At 54.4% G+C, this 21,712-nt stretch overlaps 1 protein-coding gene and 1 long non-coding RNA gene across 2 annotated transcripts; one reads left to right on the top strand and one right to left on the bottom strand.

The window, feature by feature from the left end:
* The first annotated feature begins 2,195 nt into the window (after window positions 1-2,195).
* CYGB (cytoglobin) lies at window positions 2,196-21,147 on the top strand. Its single transcript, XM_029057041.2, has 5 exons — window positions 2,196-2,385; window positions 11,084-11,322; window positions 15,994-16,225; window positions 17,209-17,372; window positions 20,015-21,147. Exons 2-5 carry the CDS (start codon window positions 11,180-11,182, stop codon window positions 20,046-20,048), a joined length of 573 nt encoding a protein of 190 aa, XP_028912874.1. The 5' UTR covers window positions 2,196-2,385; window positions 11,084-11,179; the 3' UTR covers window positions 20,049-21,147.
* LOC120638192 lies at window positions 6,776-8,935 on the bottom strand. Its single transcript, XR_005659713.1, has 2 exons — window positions 8,821-8,935; window positions 6,776-7,307 (listed from the first exon to the last, which is right to left on the bottom strand). It is a non-coding gene; the product is annotated as an uncharacterized LOC120638192 (long non-coding RNA).
* Window positions 21,148-21,712: the final 565 nt, after the last annotated feature.

Raw genomic sequence — 21,712 nt, 5'->3', positions numbered from 1 at the left:
TGTATAATAATAATAATGATAGTGTTGGTATTTGTTAAGCGCTTACTATGTGCAAAGCACTGTTCTAAGCGCTGGAGAGGATACAAGGTGATCAGGCTGAATGAGCTTCCCCTTTTCCCTCTGCTCCCTCTCTGCCCCCCACTTCACCTCCCCTCATCTAAGCCCCCTTTCCCCCCTTCCCTCTGCTCCTCCCCCCTCCCTTCCCCTCAGCACTGTGCTCATTTGTATATATTTTTATTACCCTATTTATTTTGTTCGTGAGGTGTACATCCCCTCGATTCTATTTATTGCGATTAAGTTGTCTTGTTTTTATCCGTCCGTCTCCCCCGATTAGACCGTAAGCCCGTTAGTGGGCAGGGATGGTCTCTATCTGTTGCCGAATTGTACATTCCAAGCGCTTAGTACAGTGCTCTGCACCTAGTAAGCGCTCAATAAATACTATTGAATGAATGAATGAATGTGGGGCTCACAGTCTTAATCCCCATTTTACAGATGAGGGAACTGAGGCCCAGAGAAGACAAGTGACTTGTCCATAGTCACACAGCTGATAAGCGGCAGAGCTGGGATCTATCCCAGCACTTAGAACAGTGCTTGGCACATAGTAAGTGATCAACAAATACCAACATTATTATTACAAGCAAATCGGGTTGGACACAGACCCTGTCCCATGTGGGGCTCCCAGCCTCAATCCCCATTTTATAGATGAGGCAACTGAGGCCCAGAGAAGTGAAGTGACTTGCCCGAGGTCACCCAGCAGACAAGTGGACAATCTGGGATTAGAACCCATGACCTTCTGACTCCCAGGCCCGTGCTCTATCCACTCTGCCATGCTGTTTCTCAATAGTATTTATTGATGCAGTGTATTGTACTGGGCTTTTGACACAGCACTATTATAATAATCATGGATGCAGCAAGGGCCTGGTAGTCAGAAGGACCTGGGTTCTAATCCTGAATTCGCCACTTGTCTGCTGTGTGACCTTGGGCAATTCACTTCTTTGTGCCTCAGTTACCTCATCTGTAAAATGGGATTAAGACTGCAAACCCTATGTGGGACAGGGACTGTGTCCAATCTGTGTTCAATCTGATTATCTCATATCTACTCATATATTTATCTACATATCAGGGAAGCAGTGTGGCTCACTGGAAAGAGCACGGGCTTTGGAGTCAGAGGTCATGGGTTCAAACCCCGGCTCTGCCACTTGTCAGCTGTGTGACTTTGGGTAAGTCACTTAACTTCTCGGTGCCTCAGTTCCCTCATCTGTAAAATGGGGATTAAGACTGTGAGCCCCACATGGGACAACCTGATTCCCCTGTGTCTACTCCAGCGCTTAGAACAGTGCTCGGCACATAGTAAGCGCTTAACAAAATACCAACATTATTATTATTACTCAGCACTTAGAACACTGAGTGTTATTATTATCAAGCACTTAGACCAGTGCTCTGCATACAGTAAGGGCTCCATAAATACGATTGAATGAATGAAGTGGGAAAAGAGAGGTGGTGAAAGCTTCCCCAGCCACCTCAACCGCCACCCCCTGCAGCTGTAATAATAATTGTTGTCACATTTATCAAGCTCTTGCTACACACCAAAGCGCAGTGCTAAAAGCTGGGGAGTTGCAGGATAATCAACTACGCCTCAGCAACCTCATCTGTAAAATGGGGATTAAAAGTGTGCCCCCCACCTGATCTACCCCAGCGCTTAGAACAGTGTTTGGCACATAGTAAGCCCTTAACAAATGCCATAATTCTTATATAAGAGCAAGGATCTGCCCCCACGGGACTCAGAGGCAGTAGAGGGAGGAAGGGCAGCTTCATAAACCTTCGCCACTCCTTTAAGGGAAACTTGGCTTCTTTTTCCGATCCAGCTTCAGTACCGCCGGTCGCCACGAGGGGGCGTATGTGGCCCGCAGATGGGGCCGCCCAAGTGGCGCCCCGTGACCTCACCCGCCGGCTGGCGCTTGGGGGCGCTGCAGCACACCTGCCCTTCATTCAATAGTATTTATTGAGCGCTTACTATGTGCCGAGCACTGTACTAAGCGCTTGACACTACCTCTTGCGCATGCTCGAGCACACACATATACACACCCGCCCCTCATCCACGTGCTCATTTCCCTCCCTCACCTCCGCCCCCCAACAGACACACCTGTCCCTCATTCATGTGCCTCGTTCCTCTCCTGTCTCTCCTTCCTCCTCGTCTTTACCCACCAGCCTCTTTCCCCTCTTCCCCCCATCACCTGCCCCTCATCCCCATGCCTCTCTTTCCCAGGTCTCCAGGAGGCTACGTTTAAATTGCTAAGCTTCAGGGAGATGAAGGCTTCGTCAAGCTGACAACAGCCTCCCAAGGCTCCCTGCTTCTTCATTTAGGCAACTCCTCCAGCGAAGAAGGTATGTCTTCTTTCCTCCCCTATGTCTGTCCTCCCAAGTGGCAGCCAGCCTGAGCTCTCATGCTCTCCCCCACCCCCCCCCACCCCCAGACTGTGAGCTTTTCAAGAGACAGGGTCCATGCGTAATTCCCATCTGTGTACTCTCTCTCAGCGTTTAGTACAGTATTCTACATCCAGTAAGTGCTTCACAAATGCCATTACTGTTTCAATTACTACTACAATCACACCTTATACACACACATACCACCCACACATTAGTTCCTTGTAATCCAAGCCCTTATCCTATCCCACCTTGATTACTGTATCAGCCTCCACATTTTACTCTGCTGCCCAAATCATGTATCTACTAAAACATTCAGGCCATTTTTCCCCATTCCTCAAGAACCTCCAGTAGTTGCCCATCCATCTCTGCATCAAAGAGAAACTCCTGACCATCACCTTTAAGGTAATCAATCGCCTTACCCCCTCCTACTTCACCTCACTACTCCCCTACTACAACCCAGGCCACACACTTTGCTCCTGCAATGCCACTCTACTCACTGTACCTTGATCTCGTCTATCTCGCTGCCAGTCTGTCATCCACATTCGGCCACTGGCCTGAACTCCCTCCCTCTTCATATCTGACAGATGATTACTCTCCTCCACTTTCAAAGCCTTATTGAAGGCACGTCTCCAAGAGGCCTTCCCTGACTAAGCCCTCTTTTTCTTTCCTTCCATTCCCTTCTCTAGCTCCCTGATTTGCTCCCTTTATTCAACTCCCCCCCACCTGCACAACACTTATGTCCATTTCCATAATTGATTTATTTATATTAATGTCTGTCTCCCCCTCTAGACTGTAAGCTTGTTGTGTGCAGGGAATGTGTCTTTTATATAGTTGTACTCTCCCAAGTACCTCGTCCAGTGCTCTGCACACAGTAATCACTCAAATACGATTGATTGTATCTTGGCCCCCACTGTAGACTGCCCAGGTCCTCCTTCCCTTAAGATAAGTGAAAGATCCAGATTTTTGCTCCTTGTTAAATCCTGGATGGCCAGTGACACCCTTGGCTTTGCACCTGGTTTCGTAAACCCAACTGAAATTACTTCTCTTATAATCAATCATATTTATTGAGATCTTACTATATGCTGAGCCCTATACTAAAGCTTGGGAGAGTACAGTACTAGTAGATGTGTCCTCTAGAACTAAACCGGGGAAGGCCTCCTATCTCCCAGTCCAATAGCAAATACCACAATTATTATTTTATCCAATTCAAATCAAATTTATGTCCAACTTCCTTTCATGCCCTCTAAGCCCTTAAATTCCCATAAATGCATAGTTTGGATATATATATATATTCTATAGGCTCTATTACAGACTGTAGACTGAAGGTATTGGTGGCAGGAATGGGCTCCATAAGTATTGATTACTTCCTCCTATGCTAGATGGTAAACTCCTTGAGGCCTGAGTGCTAATGTAATCTCTCTGTTGGGTGACCTTTGGCAATAATTATGGTATTTGTTAATCCCTTACTATGTGCCAGGCACCGTACTAAACCCTGGGGTGGATTTGAACAAATCGGGTTGGACACAGTCCCTATCCGGCATGGGGCTCACAGTCTTAATCTCCAGTTTACAGATGAAGTAACTGAGGCCCAAAGAAGTAGAGTGACTTGCCAAGGTTACACAGCAGACATTGGCAGATCCAGGATTAGAAACCATGTCTTTCTAACTCCCAGGCCTGTGCTCCATCCACTCCCCTATGCTGCTTCCCTAGCAAGTCACTTGGACTCTCTGGGCCTCAATGTCCCCATCTGTAAAAAGGGGGAGAAGACTCCCCCCTCTCTCCCTCTTAGATAGTGAGCCCCAATCCCAGAGACAGGAACTGTGTCTCACCTGATTTTCCTTTTCTTCCCAGATGCTTAGCACATACCAAGTGCTTAGTATTGTCCCACTGATCATGTATCCAAAGACTTCCAGGGGTACCCCACCACCAGATATGGGTCAGCCTATGGGGGAGGGAGCGGGTCACCCAGGGTGAGGGTGTGAAGCTGCCATCTCTCTCTCGGAGCCTGAAAGCAGGGCCCAGAGGAAGGCTGCTGTAGCTGCTGCTGTTGCTGATGCGACCCTCGCTACCATCAGGACCATCACCTCTATCAAAAGCCTCTCTCCTCTTCCGCCCCGTGTGGCTCATCATTAGCTCCCCAGTCAGGTTCCGAGCTCTAGGAGAGACAGAGAGCAGCCGGGGATTCAGCAGACTCCTAGCTGCTGGCCCCGGCCTCCCCCCACCATCGCTGACAGTCGTTTGACTGTCACTCAGGCCCCCAACCAGCCTCCCCGGAGATTTGCATTCAGGCAGAGAAGGGAAACAGACAATGGTCTGCTCCCTGTCAGCTCTCAGGACTGAGATGCAAGAAAGGAGAGCAGGTAACGATGATGATCATGATAATTGTGGTATTTAAGTACTTCTGTGTGCAAGCACTTTTCTAAGTGCTGGGGAGGCACAAGGTAATCAGGTTGGACAGAGTCCCTGTCCCACCTGGGGCTCCCAGTCTTAATCCCAATTTTACAGATGAGGGAACTGAGGCCCAGAGAAGTGGAGTGACTTGCCCAAGATCACACAGCAGATGTGTGGCAGAGCTGGGATTAGAACTTCTGACCTCCAAGGCCTGGGGTCTTCTGCTTCCACTCCTCCTATCCTTATTAAGACTGCAATAGGGGGAGACTGTCATGGGCTCTTGGGTATCCAATGCATATCTAACCCTAACCCTATCCAGGCACTGCACCTTATTATTATCATTAGTAGTAATAACAATAATGATAAGCATTTACTATGTGCCAGACACTGTACTAAGGCTGGAGTAGATACAAGATACTCAGATTGGATACAATCCCTGCTTACACTTAAAGTACAGGTATTGAAACCTCATTTTACAGATGAAAAAACTGAGGCCCAGAGAAGTGAAGTGAGTTGCCCAAGATCACACAGCAGGCAAGTGGAGGAGCCAGGATTAGAAGCCAGATCCTCTGATTCCCAGGCCCAGGGTCTTTCTGCTCAGCCATGTAGCTCCTCTGCATAGCCCTGTTCTTGTCCTCTACTTGGGCTTTTGCCCACTCCAATATGGCCTCTTCCTTGCCCCTACACTATCGATTGGTCAGTGGACTTTGGTCCTCTCCGTTCTCAAGGAAAGGGGAGAGGATCACTGGAAGCACAGCTGTCCGTATTTATTTATATTAATGTCTGTGTCTATCCTTCTCTAGAATGTAACTCGTTGTGGGCAGGGAACAAGTCGACCAACTCTGTTATATTGTGCTTAGTACAGTGCTCTGCACACTGTAGACTGAATTTATGAGCAGGGGATGTATCCACTAACTCTGTATTGGACTCTCCCAAGCACTTAATACAATGTTCTGCACACAGTAAGTGCTCAATAAATAGGATTGAATGCTTGACTGACTTCCCGAACTCACTCCAGCCCCCAAAGACTTCAGAGATGGAAACTGGAGAAGTGTCCCCATTTTCTCTGCCTGGTAGAGGAGAGGGAGAGAAGGAGATGGAGGCCTCTGGAGCCGTGAGATGGGGAAGGTGATGGAGCTAGAGGGACCAGGTCTGAGAGACTGGAGGGAGAGAGGTGGGAGGGAGGAGGAAGGGAGAAAGATTTCTTTTGAAGATTAATGGCTTTGAGAAAGATAGGAGCAGCTGCCAGAGCCTGAATCTCGGAGAGCAGGAGCGGAAATTAGCTTTTATCTCTTCCCGGGGCCAGGCAGGATTGTGCAGAGAAATGGCAAAGCAGCTGGAGACCAGAGAGGCAATCAGTGATTGCCAAAAAAAGTGTCTTCTCCCCACCAAATCCCACATGCTTCTATCCGATTTGAACACACTTCCACAATAATAATTGTGGTGTTTGTTAAATGCTTACTATGTGCAAACCCTGTACTAAGCACCAGGGTAGATATAAGCCCATCAGGTCCCAGATGGGGCTCACAGTCTAAGTAGGAGAGAAAAGTACGGAATCCCCATTTTGCAGATGAAGGAACTGAGGCCCAGAGAAATGAAGTGACTTCCCCAAGGTCACACAGCAGATAAGAGGTGGACCTGGGATTAGAACTCAAGTGCTCTGATGTCTGGGCTGTTTCCACTAGGCCATGCTGCTTCTTACGTGCACATATGTCCCCTCACAAACACACAGTCTTAGGCAGGCACTCATGTCTGGGCTCCCCTATTGCATCCAACAGACAATTCCAGCCAGGGGACTGGGGAGTAAGCTCTTTATGGGCAGGGAATGTGTCAGTTATATTGTTGTATTGTCCTCTCCCAAACCCTTAGTATAGTGTGCTGTACACAGTAAGTGCCTAATAAATACAATTGAGCGAATGTGGCGAGGAAAAAGACATTGAAGAGACTGACACCCAGGTACACTGAGCCCAAAACCTCCTGTGAACCAAATCTGAACTTTACTATTGCCCCACAAAGCAATTGAAGACATCTGAAAATTACAGGTACCCCCAACCCCCCATGACAGGTGGTGAAATATCTTCCCATGGGTGGTAACCACTCTGTATGGGTAATCCCATGGCAAAAGGAACACCTTTCCGGCCCATCCGGAGGGTCTCTGGGTGGGTGGTCCATATTGGGTCTAAGCCCTAGGAGATCTAACTAGTCACGTCCCCAAAGCCTCCCCCCTAGCCCACTCCACCAGGGTCATGGAGCTGTTGCCCCATCGGGTGACCCCTACATGAGTCAGAGGGGGGTAGTCCTAGAGAGCTAAACAGGGCAGTTGCAAGTGTCTCCCCTCTTGGGGATCTGAAGTTGTGCTGCATTCAGGACTGGCCCCCATTGTGTTGGCGGGGAGGGGTCGAACGTGGGGTTCTTCTGCCTCCAGGAGCTTTCCATCACGGGGCGTACAGCAGCCCTGGGCTCAGGAAGGGAGTCATCCGGGTCTGGAGCTAAAACATAAAGTCAGTGGAGATCAGGGCCTTCACCATGCTCAAGGACTCAAGTCTGACAGCCAGGCCTGGTGGAGAACTCAGAAGCAGGTGGGCACTGTCTTTCAGAGAAGCAGCGTGGCCTACTGGAAAAATCCCTGGCTTAAGAGTCAGAGGACCTGCGTTCTAATCCTCATTCCACCTCTTGCCTGCTTGTGTGACCCTGGCCAGGTGGCTTAACTTCTCTGTGCCTCAGTTCCTCATCTGTAAAATGGGAATTCAATCCCTGTTCTCCCTCCTACTTAAGACTGTGAACCCCATGTGGGATCTGATTATCTTGTATCTACTACCCCAGCACTTAAAAGAGGGCTTGACACAGTAAGGGCTTAACTGATAACACAATTATGATTGTTATTCTTCTAGGAATGGCTAGTCTGTAAGCTCCTTAGTGGTAGGGATCATGTCTTCTACATCTATTATAGTCTTCCAAGTGCTGAGCACAGTGCCTTGAATGCAGTAGGTGCCCAATAAATGACAGGGACTAATTAAATGGAGATGATCCTGGGTGGGGGGAGGCCTGGAGCCACTGGGGTCCCCGCAGCTGCAACACCTGTCACTACTTCCTCCCTTGGAGGTAGAGAAGGGAGTTCAGGCCTCCGGACACTGAACAGGCCTGATCTCCAGGCAGGGAAATGAAGAGCGGAAGGTGCAGCAGTGGATAGGGCTTCTCCTAGCAGCTGCTGGCCCACCTGACTGATATGCCCCAGCCAAAACCCACACATTCAGGGCCCAGAGGCAATCAGCAGCTGTTTATTCAGGGCTGAGAAACACACACATGGGTATACATGTCTAAATATAATTGATAAATATGATTGATACACCCACACGCTTGTGCCCCTAGAATGCACTCCAACCCTCTCTGCCCAGCAGAGGTAATAAATAAATGTGGTATTTGTTAAGCACTTACTGCCTGTCAGGCACTGGGATAGATGCAAGATAATCAGGCTGGGCACAGTCCCTGTCCCACAGGGGGCTCAGAGTCTAAGTAGGAGGGAGAACAGGGATCGAATCCTAGTTGTATGTGAGAAAATTGCCGCCCAGAGAGGTGACTTACCCAAGAACCCACAGCCGGCAGGTGGCTGAACCCGAATTAGAATCCAGGTCCCCTGACTCTCTGTACTCTTTCGGCTAGGCCATGATGCTTCTCCAGGTCCCGGATAAATATCCCCCCAGAAAGCCAGGGGTGTCCAGTCCCCCTCCCGGGGAGAGATAGCAGGGGGGTGACACTTGGGTGAGCCCCATGTGGGACAACCTGATTACCCTGTATCTAACCCCCAGTGCTTAGAACAGTGCTTGGCACGCAGTAAGGGCTTAGCAGATACCCCAAGTATTATTCTTCTTATTGATGACCCCCGGGGAGGCAGAGGATGCTCGGCCAATGGGAGTGCGTGGCGATGACGTCATGCCCCTCTGGTGGCTTTTACTGGGGGGCGACGCAGCAAATCTTGCCGCCAGCTCCGGCAGCTTCGGGTACCTGGGGCCGGGCCGGGCCTCCTCCTCCAGGCAGGCGGCCGGGGGCTCACCCGCCGGGGCGCCGGGACCCCGTCTCCGACCTTCCGTCTGTCATCTCCTCCTCCTCTTCTCCCTGGGGCTGCCTGCGGAGGGAAGGGGCAGGGTCGGCCTCCCCCCAAGATACTCGGTCCGGTCCTGTCTGGGGTCTCCCCGGGAGGAGGAGCTTGGGGGCGGGGAGGGTCAGGGGGCGGCCCGGAGGTCAGAAAAGCAGAGGGGTCTCCTCCCATCCCCCTTGCCTCCGAATGCTTCTCTAAGCCCCCCCATCACCCCACTCCAAGATCCCTTCACCCCAAATGCCCCCCAAAGCCCCTTCCATCCCACACCACCTCCCCAAGCACTTTATCACTTTCCCACCCCCTCCCCAAGCCCCTTACCACCCTCCCACTGGCTCCCCAAGCCCCTCACCATCCCACACCGCCTCCTCAAGCCCCCCATCCTTTTCCACCACCTCCCCAAGCCCCTTATTACCCCCCATTCCCTCCTACCCCATACTCAAGACCCTTATCATTCCCCATTCCTTTCCCAAACCCCTTAGCACCCCCATCCCCTCCCACCGCATCCCCGCACCCCTTATCACCCCCCATCCCCCTCGTCCCGGCCTCGGGCTCACACGGCTGGACACGGTTGCCGAAGTGACGCCTCCAGAGCAGGGCCAGGGCACTGAGCAGCACAAACGTGGTGCACATGGGGCCGCCGCCCCATCCCCGGCTTCCAGGACCCCGGACCGGGCCGAGCCGGACCCAACCGGACCGTCCAGCGCCGCGCCTGCCGCAGGTGCCTCAGGTCCCGGGCCTTGCTCTGCCCTCGCTCCCGCCCCGGCCTGCAGTAAGAGGATCAGCCCGATTAGCGGGGGCACAAACACCGACCTTGGGGCAGGGCAGGGGAGTGGGAGACATCAACCCGGGGCGGGGGGAGACTCCTGCAGGGGATGACGGGTCTGGCCCTCCCTCGGCTGGACTGCCCCAAGCTGACCTCTGCCCGAGGCCGGGCCCGCTCTGGGGGTAAAGGGCAGGTGATCCAGCCAGCTGATCACTTGGGCGGGAGCAGGGGAGCCCTGTCTGGAAAGGAAGATATTAATAATAACAATAACCATGATGGCATTTGGTGAGTGCTTACTTTGTGCCAAGCACCACTCTAAGTGCTGGGGTAGATACAAAGTAATGAGGTTGTCCCCCCTGGGGCTCACAGTCTTAATTCCCCTTTTACAGATGAGGTCACTGAGGCCCAGTGAAGTGACTCGCCCAAGGTCACACAGCAGACAAGTAGAGGAGGCGGAATTAGAATCCACGTCCTCCGACTCCCAGGCCACTAGACCACACTGCTTCTCATGCCAGACCCCCATGTCAGGAGAGTCAGGCCCCTTCTCTACCCGGATCCCCCTGGGTCTTCCTGCTCCTGACCACTCCGGGTCATTCTGTCCCCCGCGGACCCCCCGGGCCCAATCTTGCCACTATCCCTCGGGGGCCGCTCAGTGTCCTTCCCCAGGTGAGAGCAGGGGCCGGTCCTGCAGAGACCCCGGGGCTGCCGGCCGCCCAGGTGACCTTGGCTGTCGAGGAAAGGGCCATTCCCTGCCTCGGCACCCACCACCGCCCATTGGCCCCATCCGCCCGGGGACCCTTTTCCCCTCCCTCTCCCCGACCTGCTCCCCCGGACCCCAAACGTCCCGGGGCCCGGGGGGCCGGGACAGGCTGGATACCGGGGGCGGGGGGCCTTCGCAGGCCAGGCGGAAAAGCCCTGAGTCATATCATAAACCCCCCTGCCAACCTGCCCCGGGGTTGTTGGGGCTGGGGGCTGCCCGGTGGACACGGACACGCAAACCCCCCACGCCACCCGCCTCGGACCAGTCTATCTGGGCTGGGGTCAGCGCCGCGGAGGCCGGGAGCTTCCCTCCCCCCTCCCACATCTCCCTCCTCCTCCCTCCCACATCTCCCTCCTCTTCCTCCTCCCCCCCACATCTCCCCTCCCTCCTCCTCTTCCTCCTCCCTCCCCATCCCCCCTCCCTCCTCTTCCTCCTCCCTCCCCCATCCTTCAGCTCCGGGGATTGGCAGAAAGGGGATTTTGGAATTGTTTGTTTCGGCGGACCACATCCCACCCCCCCACCCCCCATCCCGCCCCCGGCCCCTCACCTTCCCACCCCCCGCGCACACACGCTCACACACACACACACCCGCGCGCACCCGCGGGCACACACACTCACACTCACACTCCGTCCGTCCGTCCCCCAGCCCCGGCCGCCGCTCCGGCTCTCTCTGTCTCTGTCGCCTCTTCCCTCGGCTCGCCGGGGCCCCGGGGCCGGGCAGGACCGGACCGGGCCGGGTTTCATGGAGAAGGTCCCGGGCGCGATGGAGACGGAAAGGCGGGAGCGGAGCGAGGAGCTGTCAGAGGCGGAGAGGAAGGCGGTGCAGGAGACGTGGGCCAGGGTCTACGCCAACTGCGAGGATGTGGGGGTCGCCATCCTAGTGAGGTAGGTGGCAGCCCCAGCCGGGACGGGACCCGAGGGACGAGGAGGCGTCGCCGGCGGAGGAGGGGGGCCAGAGAAGGGGGTCCCCGGCCCTGGGACCCCTCCCCCGGGCCCCCTCCCAGAGGAGCGACCACCGGCGGCTTCCAGCCCCAGAGATGTCAGCAACGACCCCCTCCACTCACACCCCTGCCCGATCCAGTCGGGCGGAGACGAGGACCTCCCCTTCCCCATTTTAGAGGTGTGAACACTGAGGCCTAGCGAGGGACGGGGGGCAAGTGGGCCTCCCCTCAACCCCTCGGAAAGCCGCCCCGCTTCGGGAGAGCAAAGGTCGAGGGTCAGAGGTTAAAGGGAAGGCGGGGGTCCTAGCCCAGGGAGTCCTGCACCTACTTTCTGGTCTTCCGGCCCCTCTCCCCTCCTCTCCCTCCCCGACCTGAGTGGAGAGATTCTGGGGTTTGGCAGGAGGCAGTAGTTCCCGCTGTCGCCGGGGGCAGGTCCCATCTCAGGAGCAGGAGATGCAGGCTGGGGGTCCCGGCCTGGGGGGTCCACCGTACTGATTTGTTGGGTAAGGGGATGCGGCAGCCCTAAGAGGACCCCCCAACCCCCCTCCTTCTGTGCTCCCCGCAGGGATCCGGGGCGGCTGGGACCTCTAGACGGTAGACTCCTTGTGGGCAGGACACACGTGTAACAAACTCTGTCGTACTGTACTCTCCCAAGCGCTTAGTACGGTGCCCTCCCCACAGTAAGCACTCACTAGATGCTACCGATGATGACCTCACTCCGCCCCTTCCTGTGGCGAGCAGAAAGTAGGCTCCCGAGCCAAGGGGTTTGGATCCTGGGAAAGGAATGAACTAGTTAGCATCTTCTCACCCCTCCTCCAGCCACTGGCCGGAAGAAGCGTCCAGGCCCTGCCAATGTCTGATTCACTCAGCCTCCCTTCCAGGAACACCCCCTACCCTCTATTCCCACCAACTCCCTCTTCCATCCCCAGCCCACCCAGAAACTAACCTGGCAATGGATTTCTGGGTGAAAGGAATGTAGAAAGACTCTAGAAATAATCAATCGGTGTATCGTATTTATCGGAGGCTTACTGTGTGCCGAGCGTTATTCTTAGGGTTTGGGGAGAGGACAAACGACATCGCCTCGCGGAAAGACCATGGGCCTGGGAGTTGAAGTCGAAGGGTTCTAATCTCGGGTCCACCAGTTGCGTGCAGTGTGACCTTGGACAAGTCACTTCTCTGGATCTCACTTCCCTCAACTGTAAAATGGGGATTCAGTTCCTGCTCTCCCCCCTACTTAGACTGTGAGCCTCATGGAGGAATGTGTCCAACCGGATTCACTTCTGTCTACCCCAGTGGTTAGAACCGTGCTTGACACAAAATAATAAATACCATAATAATACAACATAACAGTTGATAGACCTGTTCCCCGCCCCAGCGCTGACTGCGTCAAGCACTGATCTGAGTACTGGAATAGGTACAATTCAATCAGGTCAGACAGTCTCTGTAAGACTCACAGTAATCTAAGGGGAAGGGAGAAGAGGTATTTAATTCTCATTTCACAGATGAGGAAACTGGCAAGGAGAGGTTAAGCGATTTGCCTAACTGTTTCCACTCCTGAGGTAGGATTTGAGAGAGATGGGCCTCACAGTCTTGATCTTCATTTTGCAGATGAAGTAACTGAGGCCCAGAGAAGTGAAGTGACTTGCCCAAGGTCACAGAGCACACAGTGGGGGAACCGGGATTAGAACCCAGGTCCTTCTGGTTCCCAGGCTTGAGCGCTGTCTACTGGTCGGGTACGCTGCTTCTATTGTTAAGCTAGAGGGTGGAAGAGCAGGCCCTGAGCTCCACTGACCCAACATCCCTCACTCCTTTGCTCAGGTACCCCAAGACCCCTGCCCCCAAACAGCTCTCCTCCCCTCCAAATTTAGATTCCCACCCCCCGACCTAGTCTCTATACGGGGTGGAGGTCACCAAGGTCGGGATTCCAGCTCCCTGGAACTGCCTCTTCCCCCAGGGAGTGGGAGGATGTGTGAAGACACCGCCTTCCTGCTCCTCCTGTTTTCACCTCCTGCTCCTCTCCGAGTCAGGAATTCTGGGAGGGATCCAGGCCCCTGCAGCCAGCATTCCTGACCCCTTCACCTCAGCTGGGAGTTGCGGGGGAGGGGTGCACTCAGTGTTATTCTAGGTCCCCCCTCCTTTATAATGCTGATGGCTCCCCCCCCCCCCCCCCCCCCCGACATTGGCAGCCTGCTTCAGGCTCTCTGGAATCCCAGATGTCTTTGGGAATTGCCAGAAACTCCCCGGCTGTGGCTTTACACGGCAGGGTTGGAAAGGGGAACGGGTTGGGGGCGGAGGGGGGGAAGAACGGGATGGGACGGGACGGGATGCTGTCGGCAGATTGGGGCAGGTTTAGCAGCTGACTTCTGACTCTTCACCTTCTCAGGCAATGATATTTTTTGAGCACTTACTATGGGCAGAGCAGAGCACTAAGCGTTTGAGAGAGTACAATACAAAAGAATTGATAGACATATTCCCTGCCCACAACAAGCCTATGGTCTAGAGGACACGGGGATCCCCCACCCCCGCCCGCCCCCACCCTTCTTCTTCCTCAAATGCTGTTGCATTGTTTCTGATCCATAGCTACTCCATGGACACACCCTTTCTAGAATGTCCCATCTTCTGCCTTAAATTTGTTGTGATACGTGTGTCCTTAGAGTTTTCTTGGTAAAGATACGGAAGTGGTTTACCATTGCCTTCCGTGCAGTGAAAAAACCAAACCAAACAAAAAAATTGAGTCTCTGATTGTCATCTTTAATCAACATTTTGATCACTTCATCTTCCACCTTTGACTCCCGTGCTCCTGATGTCCAGCACAAGGTAAATCAACTTTGTCTGAGGCTCCGGCTTAGACCTTTCCATTATGGGAAACCCTATATGGCGTAAGCTCTAAGCTTCATCAGTGTATGCAAACTCCCCAGCCACTGTAATGCTATGATTCATAGAAAAGCCCCAACCCTAGAGTCCAAATAACCAAATCGTCAGAAGATGAGGGATCCGAGGATCTGAAGAATCCTATGAGAAGGCCCTTTCTGTTCTCCACTGATAGCAATTCCTGGGGTTTCTTTATTGTTAATAATAATAATAATAATGTTGGTATTTGTTAAGCGCTTACTATGTGCCGAGCACTGTTCCAAGCGCTGGGGCAGACATAGGGGAATCAGGTTGTCCCACGTGGGGCTCACAGTCTTAATCCCCATTTTACAGATGAGGGAACTGAGGCACAGAGAAGTTAAGTGACTCGCCCACAGTCACACAGCCGACAAGTGGCAGAGCTGGGATTCGAACTCATGAGCCCTGACTCCAAAGCCCACGCTCTTTCCACTGAGCCACGCTGCTTCTCCAATATAATAACAGTAATTGTTAAGTGCTTACTATGTCAAGGATGGCTTTAAGTTTTGGGATAGGTTCAAGTAATCAGGTCAGTTACAGTCCCTTTCCCACATGGGGCTCACGCTCTAGGTAGGAAAGAGGACAAGTATTGAATCCCTGTTCTATAGATAAGGAACTGAGCTCAGAGAAGTTAAATGATTTGCCCAAGGTCACACAAGAGGCAAGTGGTGCAGCTGGGATTTCTGACTCCCAGGCCCATGCTCTTTCCATCAGACCACACTGCTCCACCAGTGATTGTCCCTTCTCACATCCCTGTGGAGGAGAGAGGGGGCCTGGGAGTGGTCTCCCATCAGATCTCCAGGGCTCTGTTCTTTTGCCTTAAGCCAATCAAGTGGTATTTATCAAGCACTTACGGGGTGCAGAACACTGAACTAAGCCCTTGGGAAAGGACAATACAGGTGGCCTCTGATTTCTCTACTTCTTCCTCGGGTGGCATTCTGGATCCTGGAAACAAGAGAGGTCCGGTGACTTGGTGATGAACTGTTCTAGTCCCAGCTCTGCCACTGCTGTATGATGCTCTGCCATTGCTGTGTGACCTTGGGCCAGTTCCTGGGCTCCATTTTCCTCACTGTAAAATGGGTACAATAGGCACTTTCTCTTGGAAAGAACACAGGAGGCTGTTTTTGCTATTTATTGAGCACCCACTGTGTGCAGAGCTATCTGCTACAAGATAGGGAGAGAACCCTCCCCCCCCCCTGCCCCGCCTGTAAGCTATTTGTGGGCAGGGAATGTGACTGTTCATTGTTGTACTTCCCCAAGGGCTTAGTACAGTGCTCTGCACACAGTAAGCACTCAATAAATATGACTGATGAATGAATGAACCCTAAAGAGTTCACCATCTCTGCTCTCAACTTGTAAAAATCCCTGCTCTCCCTCCCCTTTGGGCATGAGCCTTAGGTGGGGCAGGCTCGGTACCTGACCTAATTATCTTATCTATAGCCTGAATTCAGCACAATGCTTGGGGCCTGATCAGTGGTGTTTGTTGAGGCTTACTGTGTGAAGACCTGATTTCCCCCCACCCCTCCTCAGTATCTTACCATCTAATTATTGTAATCAAGAGTCCCATCTGTTATGGACATCAGAGGGCTGCATTAGACCTCTATGAGGGCTGGGAATGTCTGGTTATCATTGTGTTGTATTTTCCCAAACACTCAGTATAGTGCTCTGCACATGGTAAGGTCTCAGTAAATACGACTGAATGAATGATCCCTCTCCTCTTCCCCAGGTTCTTCGTGAATTTCCCATCAGCCAAGCAATACTTCAGCCAGTTCCAACATATGGAGGACCCGGTGGAGATGGAGCAGAGTACGCAGCTGCGCAAGCACGCTCGGCGGGTCATGGGTGCCCTCAACACGGTCCTGGAGAACCTGCATGACCCCGACAAGGTCTCGTCCGTGCTGGCGCTGGTGGGCAAGGCGCATGCGCTCAAGCACAAAGTGGAACCCGTCTACTTCAAGGTACCTGAAGGGGGAAGCTGCGCATGTGCTTTGGAGCCGGCTGACATTTCTTGAGCGCTCACTGGGTGCAGAGCACTGTACTGAGAAGCAGCGAGGCCCGATTGATAGATCCAGGGCCTGGGAGTCAGGAGGACCTGGCTTCTCATCCCGGCTCTGCCACTTGTCTCCTGGGTGACCTTGGCCATGTCACTTCTCTGAGCCTCAGTTCCCTCATCTGTAAAATGGAGTTGAGGACTGTGAGCCCGTGTGGGACAGGGACTGGGTCCAACCCGATTTGCTCGTAGCTACCCCAGGGCCTGACACACAGTAAGCACTTAACAAATACCAATATTATTACTAAGCGCCTGGGAGAGTGTGCTGCAACGGAGGTGGTAGACCATAACGAGCTTATAGTCCAGGGGAGGAGACAGACATCTATTAATACGTCCCGAGGGGCTGAGGCAAATACCAAATGCTCGAATCAATCTAGTCAGTGGTCTTTATTGAGTATTTTGCCTATAGAACCCTGTACTAAGCATTTGGGAGAGTACAGTACAACAGAGGTGGTAGAAGGCTTCTTCCCACAAGGATCTTACAGTCCTTACGGATGTGTGCATAAGTACATTGAGACTGAGGGCGGGGGGGAATTTGTCAAGCCGATCCCTGGTCTTCCGCCCCAATTTCCTAAAAGGAAGGGGCTGAGTGGGAAGGGGAGACATGGGCAGGGGACCTCGTGCTCACCTCACCCCTTAGGTAAGCAGCAGAGGCCCAAGAAGAGTCAGGATCTGGGTTCTAATCCCTGGCCCGGCACTTGCCTGCTGTGACACTTTCCTGTGCCTCCGTTTCCCTACCCGTAAAATGAGGGATTCAATTTCTATTCTCCCTCTCTCTTAGGCTGTGAGCCCCATCCTAGTTATCCCATGTCTAGCCCAGTGTTCAGTTGGGTGCTTGCCACAAAGTAAGTGCTTAACAGCCGCCGCTATTATAACCCTCTACCCTCCCAGATCCTGTCCGGGGTTATCGTGGAGGTCATCGCGGAGGAGTTTGCTGACAACTTTCCGGCCGAGACCCAGAGAGCCTGGGCCAAGGTGCGCAGCCTCATCTACACCCACGTGACAGCCGCCTACAAGGAAGTGGGCTGGGGCCAGCAGATTCCTCACGCCACCGTGTAAGTGGGCAGGCGGGCGGACAATGGGGCGGACCTCCCTCCCGTCTGCTTCCAGAAGCACCCCCCGCTCCCCGTGCTCTGGGGGAGAGTCTCCCCCAACCGTCACTGGTCCAATCCTAACCGACGGTGCTCTCCAGGGGTGTCACCGGAAGGATGATCCCCCCCTTTCCGTGGTGTCATTTCCATCCCAGAAGCCTTGATGGGCAAAGGGGCATTTCCTTCCCCTGCGATTCCATACATGCCCTCTTTTGACTGCCAACATCTGACCCTCGTGCCCAGCCCCAACAAAAAACTACACTGAAGCCTTACTACCAGTCAATCGGTCATATTTATTGAGCCCTTACTGAGTGCAGAGCACTGTACTAAGCACTTGAGAGAGTCCAAAACAACAGAATTCACAAACATGGGTTCCCTGCCCATAACGAGCTTAAAGTCTAGAGGGGGCGCTGACTGCTCCCCCTCTGGGCTGGGCCTCTTCCAGTCATCCCCTACCCTCCCTCACCCCAGGGAACACGGGGTCCCACTAAGGTCAGAGCCAAAGGGCAGCATGGAACCAATTTGATTTCTGATCTTCTCCCTCCAGCCCCAAGGAGGGACTTAGTGGCCCCGGGAGCCAGCCCTGGCCATGTAGCCCCCCATTAAGCCCCCCTCTCTGGCCAGCCTGGGGTGCTTCCTTTCCCCAGAGACTGCTTGCTTGCCATTGGTGGCAGTCTGGGAGTGTTTTGATCTGGCTGACTCCCCCACCCTCTGCTCGGCGCATGGAATGGGGCCAGGACCGCCGGTGACCCTGAGATCCCCAGAAGGACACGGATTGTGCACGAGGCACATCCGCACAAGGCCCCATTGCATGTGTGTGCCCACTGCTGCCCCACCCACAGGTGGCAGCGGCCCGTCAAGGGCAACTGCAGGAGCCTCGCTGACCCAGGCGCCCCGCCCCCAGCAAGAGTTAACTATAAAGACCCCCAGGGGGGCAGCAGCCAGACAAGCCAGGCGTCTGTCCTCGTTGTCCTCGTCCCCGCCCCCGCCCCCAGAGGGAAAGGGCAAGTCTGGGAGCGAAGCAGCGGAGGAGGAACTGGGGGCGGGAGGGACCGGGGCCGACCCTGGGTCAGCTCACAGTTCGGAACTGGGGATCATTTTCCAGCATTTTCCCATGGAAAACAGCCTCGGCCCTGCCCTAGGGAGCCCCCGGGCCCCCTCTTCCCTGGCTCCAATGAGCTCGGGGTTGGAGGGGGATCCTCGAGCCCCTGCTCCCCGGTGGGCTGCCCCCCGGAAGGCCGCCTCCCGGAAGGCATTCATGCAGGCTGTCCTGGCCCAACAGTGTCCAGATGCGCACAGCTGGTTGGCCCCCAGGCCTGCCCCCGACCCCAGGGCTGGATAGAAATAAACCTGGGGGTTATTTTTTACCTGCGGGGCACTGGGGGCAGAGTTTAGGGAGTGATGCCCCAGTGGGGGCTGTCACAGGGAGGTTGGAGGGGTGGTCCCGCCACCGGGTTCAGGGAGGAGGTTGGACAGGGTAGGGCAGGGCAGGGGTCCCGTCTGCTCTGGAACGGAGCAGGGCTGGAGCTGAGTTTGTTTACAGCTGGGAGATGTGGCTTCCTGCTTCCAGGGAAAGGGCCGTGAATCAGAAACACATGCAGGAGGGTTCCTTCATGCCGCCCCCACCCCCTTGCTCCCCGCGGGGCTGGCTGCAGCCTGCCAAACCCCAAACATTTGCGAAATGGTTTGGAGACACGACACGCGAGGCGAATAGAGCCCCCCGTTTCCAGCCCAACCCTTGGCTGCCTGCGCTGTCCTGGATGGGGATTCAGTGGCGAGGAGGAAGTTGGGGGGTTTGGCTGGAACCAGACCCCCCCGCCCCAAATCTCCAACCCTGTTCCCACAGCTGCTCCCTATCCCAGGCAGTCCCTGTCGTCCACCTCCCAGCTCACCAAGCCAATTGCGTCAGATGAGGCCTCTGGGAAGACGGCTCGGTTCAGAGAGCCGCGGCCCTTCCCGTCTCTTACCCTTGGGTGCCAGGGTTCCGGGGCTGGATCGGGCAGGCAGTGGGGGAGACCAGGCCAAGCTTTCTAAATCTGTTCCCTGGTCATGGCTTAGGGAAAAGAGACTGGGATTCGGAGGACCCGAGTTCTAATCCCATCCCTGCCACTTGTCCGTATGTGACCTTGGGAAAAGACGCTTCTCTGGGCCTCAGTTTCCTGCCCCGGGGGATGTGGCTGGCAAGGGGACCAGAGATTTGAGGGGGCTGTTTCAGGGAGAGGCCAGGGATGGCTGGCTGCTGTGTCTCTGTTGTCTTGGGGTGGACCAGCTTACTGCAGCGTGAGATGGGAGTGTTTTTGTGGGGTCTGCAGAGGGTGTCATGAGGGTGGGGAGGTTGTCTTTATGACCCTAGGGCTTCTGGGAGGGGACACTTGGGGGCACAGTTGGCCTCTCTGAGCACCGCGCTGCCCGTCATCCCTTGAATTTAGGGTCGGAGCCCCTCCCCTTGTCCTGATGATAGGGCAGAAGAAGCAGAGTGTGAGTTCTCAGTGCACGGTGAAGCCCTGTATATTTGGGGAAGCACAGGGCAGGAGCGTCCACCTCCAGGGCCCGGGCCCAAGTTTCCCGCTAACCTGATGGTCCCTTCCCTCTCTCCCGCTCTACAGCCCGCCAGCCACCCTGCCCTCTTCACTGCCGTAGGCCCCTTCCCTGCCCCGCATCAGCACCTCCAACGGGAGACCGGGATCCCCCGGTGGGGGGGCCGGCCTCCACCCTCCGCCCCCTCCGTCTCCTCCCTCTCTGGCGCCGAGGAAGCTGGAGGGACGCCGCCAACTCTTCCTTCAAGAGACGGGCCGCCCTGGGGCTACCGAGAAGTGGTATCGGCCACCCAGATGCCGGGCCTCATTCTGCGGCCCTCCCCCCCTCCAGTGGGGGAGCGTGCCCCCTCCCTGCAGAGCTGGGCCCACCGCTCCCACCCGGCCTTTTTACTTGCCGGTGGAGACGGTTGGCTCTGTAGCCCATCCTGAGAAGAAAGCAGCCTCCTGTTTCTCAGCCCACCCGACCCGGTGTTCCTGCGGCCCTCTCAGCATGCTGGACCTCACCTCACGTCACACCTCTAGAGCATCCTATGCACACATCTACCGTATATAAAGAGCTAGAGCTAGATACACTATAAGCCACACCCACCCATATATAGGCACCCCATCAAAGTGAGCACAGGGTGACGGGGGTTGCGGGTCAGCTTGAGATGGGACCAGTTCTGCAGGACTCATGTGGCACCTTCCGGGAAGTTAAGCTCTCTTGGTTCTTACCCTCAATCTTCCCCACCAACCCACAGGCACACACGCACATACCCACACACATACTAGGCTCAATGTCTTCCTTAGTTTCCTTAGTCCCTCTGACTCGGTGATCTGATCTATGTTTGGGCCTCGGGTACTGGCACAGATAAAGGGGTGGGGGTCCCAGATGTGCAGACAGGACCAGCTGTGTAGTTTCTGCTTCCTGCCCCACCCCAGAGACCCCGACATCCCCCTTCTGGGGAGTTGGAGTGAGTCTCCTGGCCCAGGCCCCCTACCCAGCCGTCTGTCCTGTCTGCCTGAGTTTCCCTGGGTCACTTGGAACCCCGTGTTGTCCCCAAGATGACCTTACTGCCGTGGCTGCTGTGCCCATGTACCCCACGTGTCTCTACCGTGCCCCAGCCACGAGGCTGTCAGTGTAACCACCTGTTCTGATTTTGTAGAATTCTTGTTTGTAACCGGAGCCGGCTATGTCATTAAATACAACTGTTCCCTGTCCACTCTGTCTTCCTGGTAATGTCTTGCCCATTTTCCCCCAGTCATTTTCTGCCTCCTTGGGGAGAACCGGCATGGGCTACTGAAAAGCGCATGAATCTTGGGGGTGTGGGGGTTGTCAGTGGACCTGGGCTCTAAACTCGGTTCTGCCCCTTTCATTCAATCATTTGTTGAGTGCCTGCTGTGTGCTGAGCCCTGTACTAAGCTCTTGGGAAAGTAATAATAATATTAATAATGTTGGTATTTGTTAAGCGCTTACTATGTGCCGAGCACTGTTCTAAGCGCTGGGGTTGACATAGGGGAATCAGGTTGTCCCACGTGGGGCTCACAGTCTTAATCCCCATTTTACAGATGAGGGAACTGAGGCACAGAGAAGTTAAGTGACTTGCCCACAGTCACACAGCCGACAAGTGGCCGAGCTGGGATTCGAACTCATGAGCCCTGACTCCAAAGCCCATGCTCTTTCCACTGAGCCACGCTGCCCTCTACTATACAACAGTAATCAGTGACATTCCCTGCCCATAAAGAGCTTCAGTCTAGAAGCAAGGAGACATCAATACATATAGTTAC

The sequence above is a fragment of the Ornithorhynchus anatinus genome, unplaced genomic scaffold (assembly GCF_004115215.2).
Source record: "Ornithorhynchus anatinus isolate Pmale09 unplaced genomic scaffold, mOrnAna1.pri.v4 scaffold_264_arrow_ctg1, whole genome shotgun sequence".
NCBI classification, from domain to species: domain Eukaryota; kingdom Metazoa; phylum Chordata; class Mammalia; order Monotremata; family Ornithorhynchidae; genus Ornithorhynchus; species Ornithorhynchus anatinus.
The sequence above is the reverse complement of the archived record's forward strand: the minus strand, read 5'-3'. Positions and strand labels throughout refer to the sequence as shown.

Bases quoted from the DNA above. Each gene is read 5' to 3' on its own strand.
- CYGB (XM_029057041.2), top strand. From the start codon at position 11,180: ATGGAGAAGGTCCCGGGCGCGATGGAGACGGAAAGGCGGGAGCGGAGC. The intron at 11,323-15,993 runs GTAGGTGGCAGC...CCTCTTCCCCAG, and splicing joins GGGGTCGCCATCCTAGTGAG to GTTCTTCGTGAATTTCCCAT. The intron at 16,226-17,208 runs GTACCTGAAGGG...CTACCCTCCCAG, and splicing joins TGGAACCCGTCTACTTCAAG to ATCCTGTCCGGGGTTATCGT.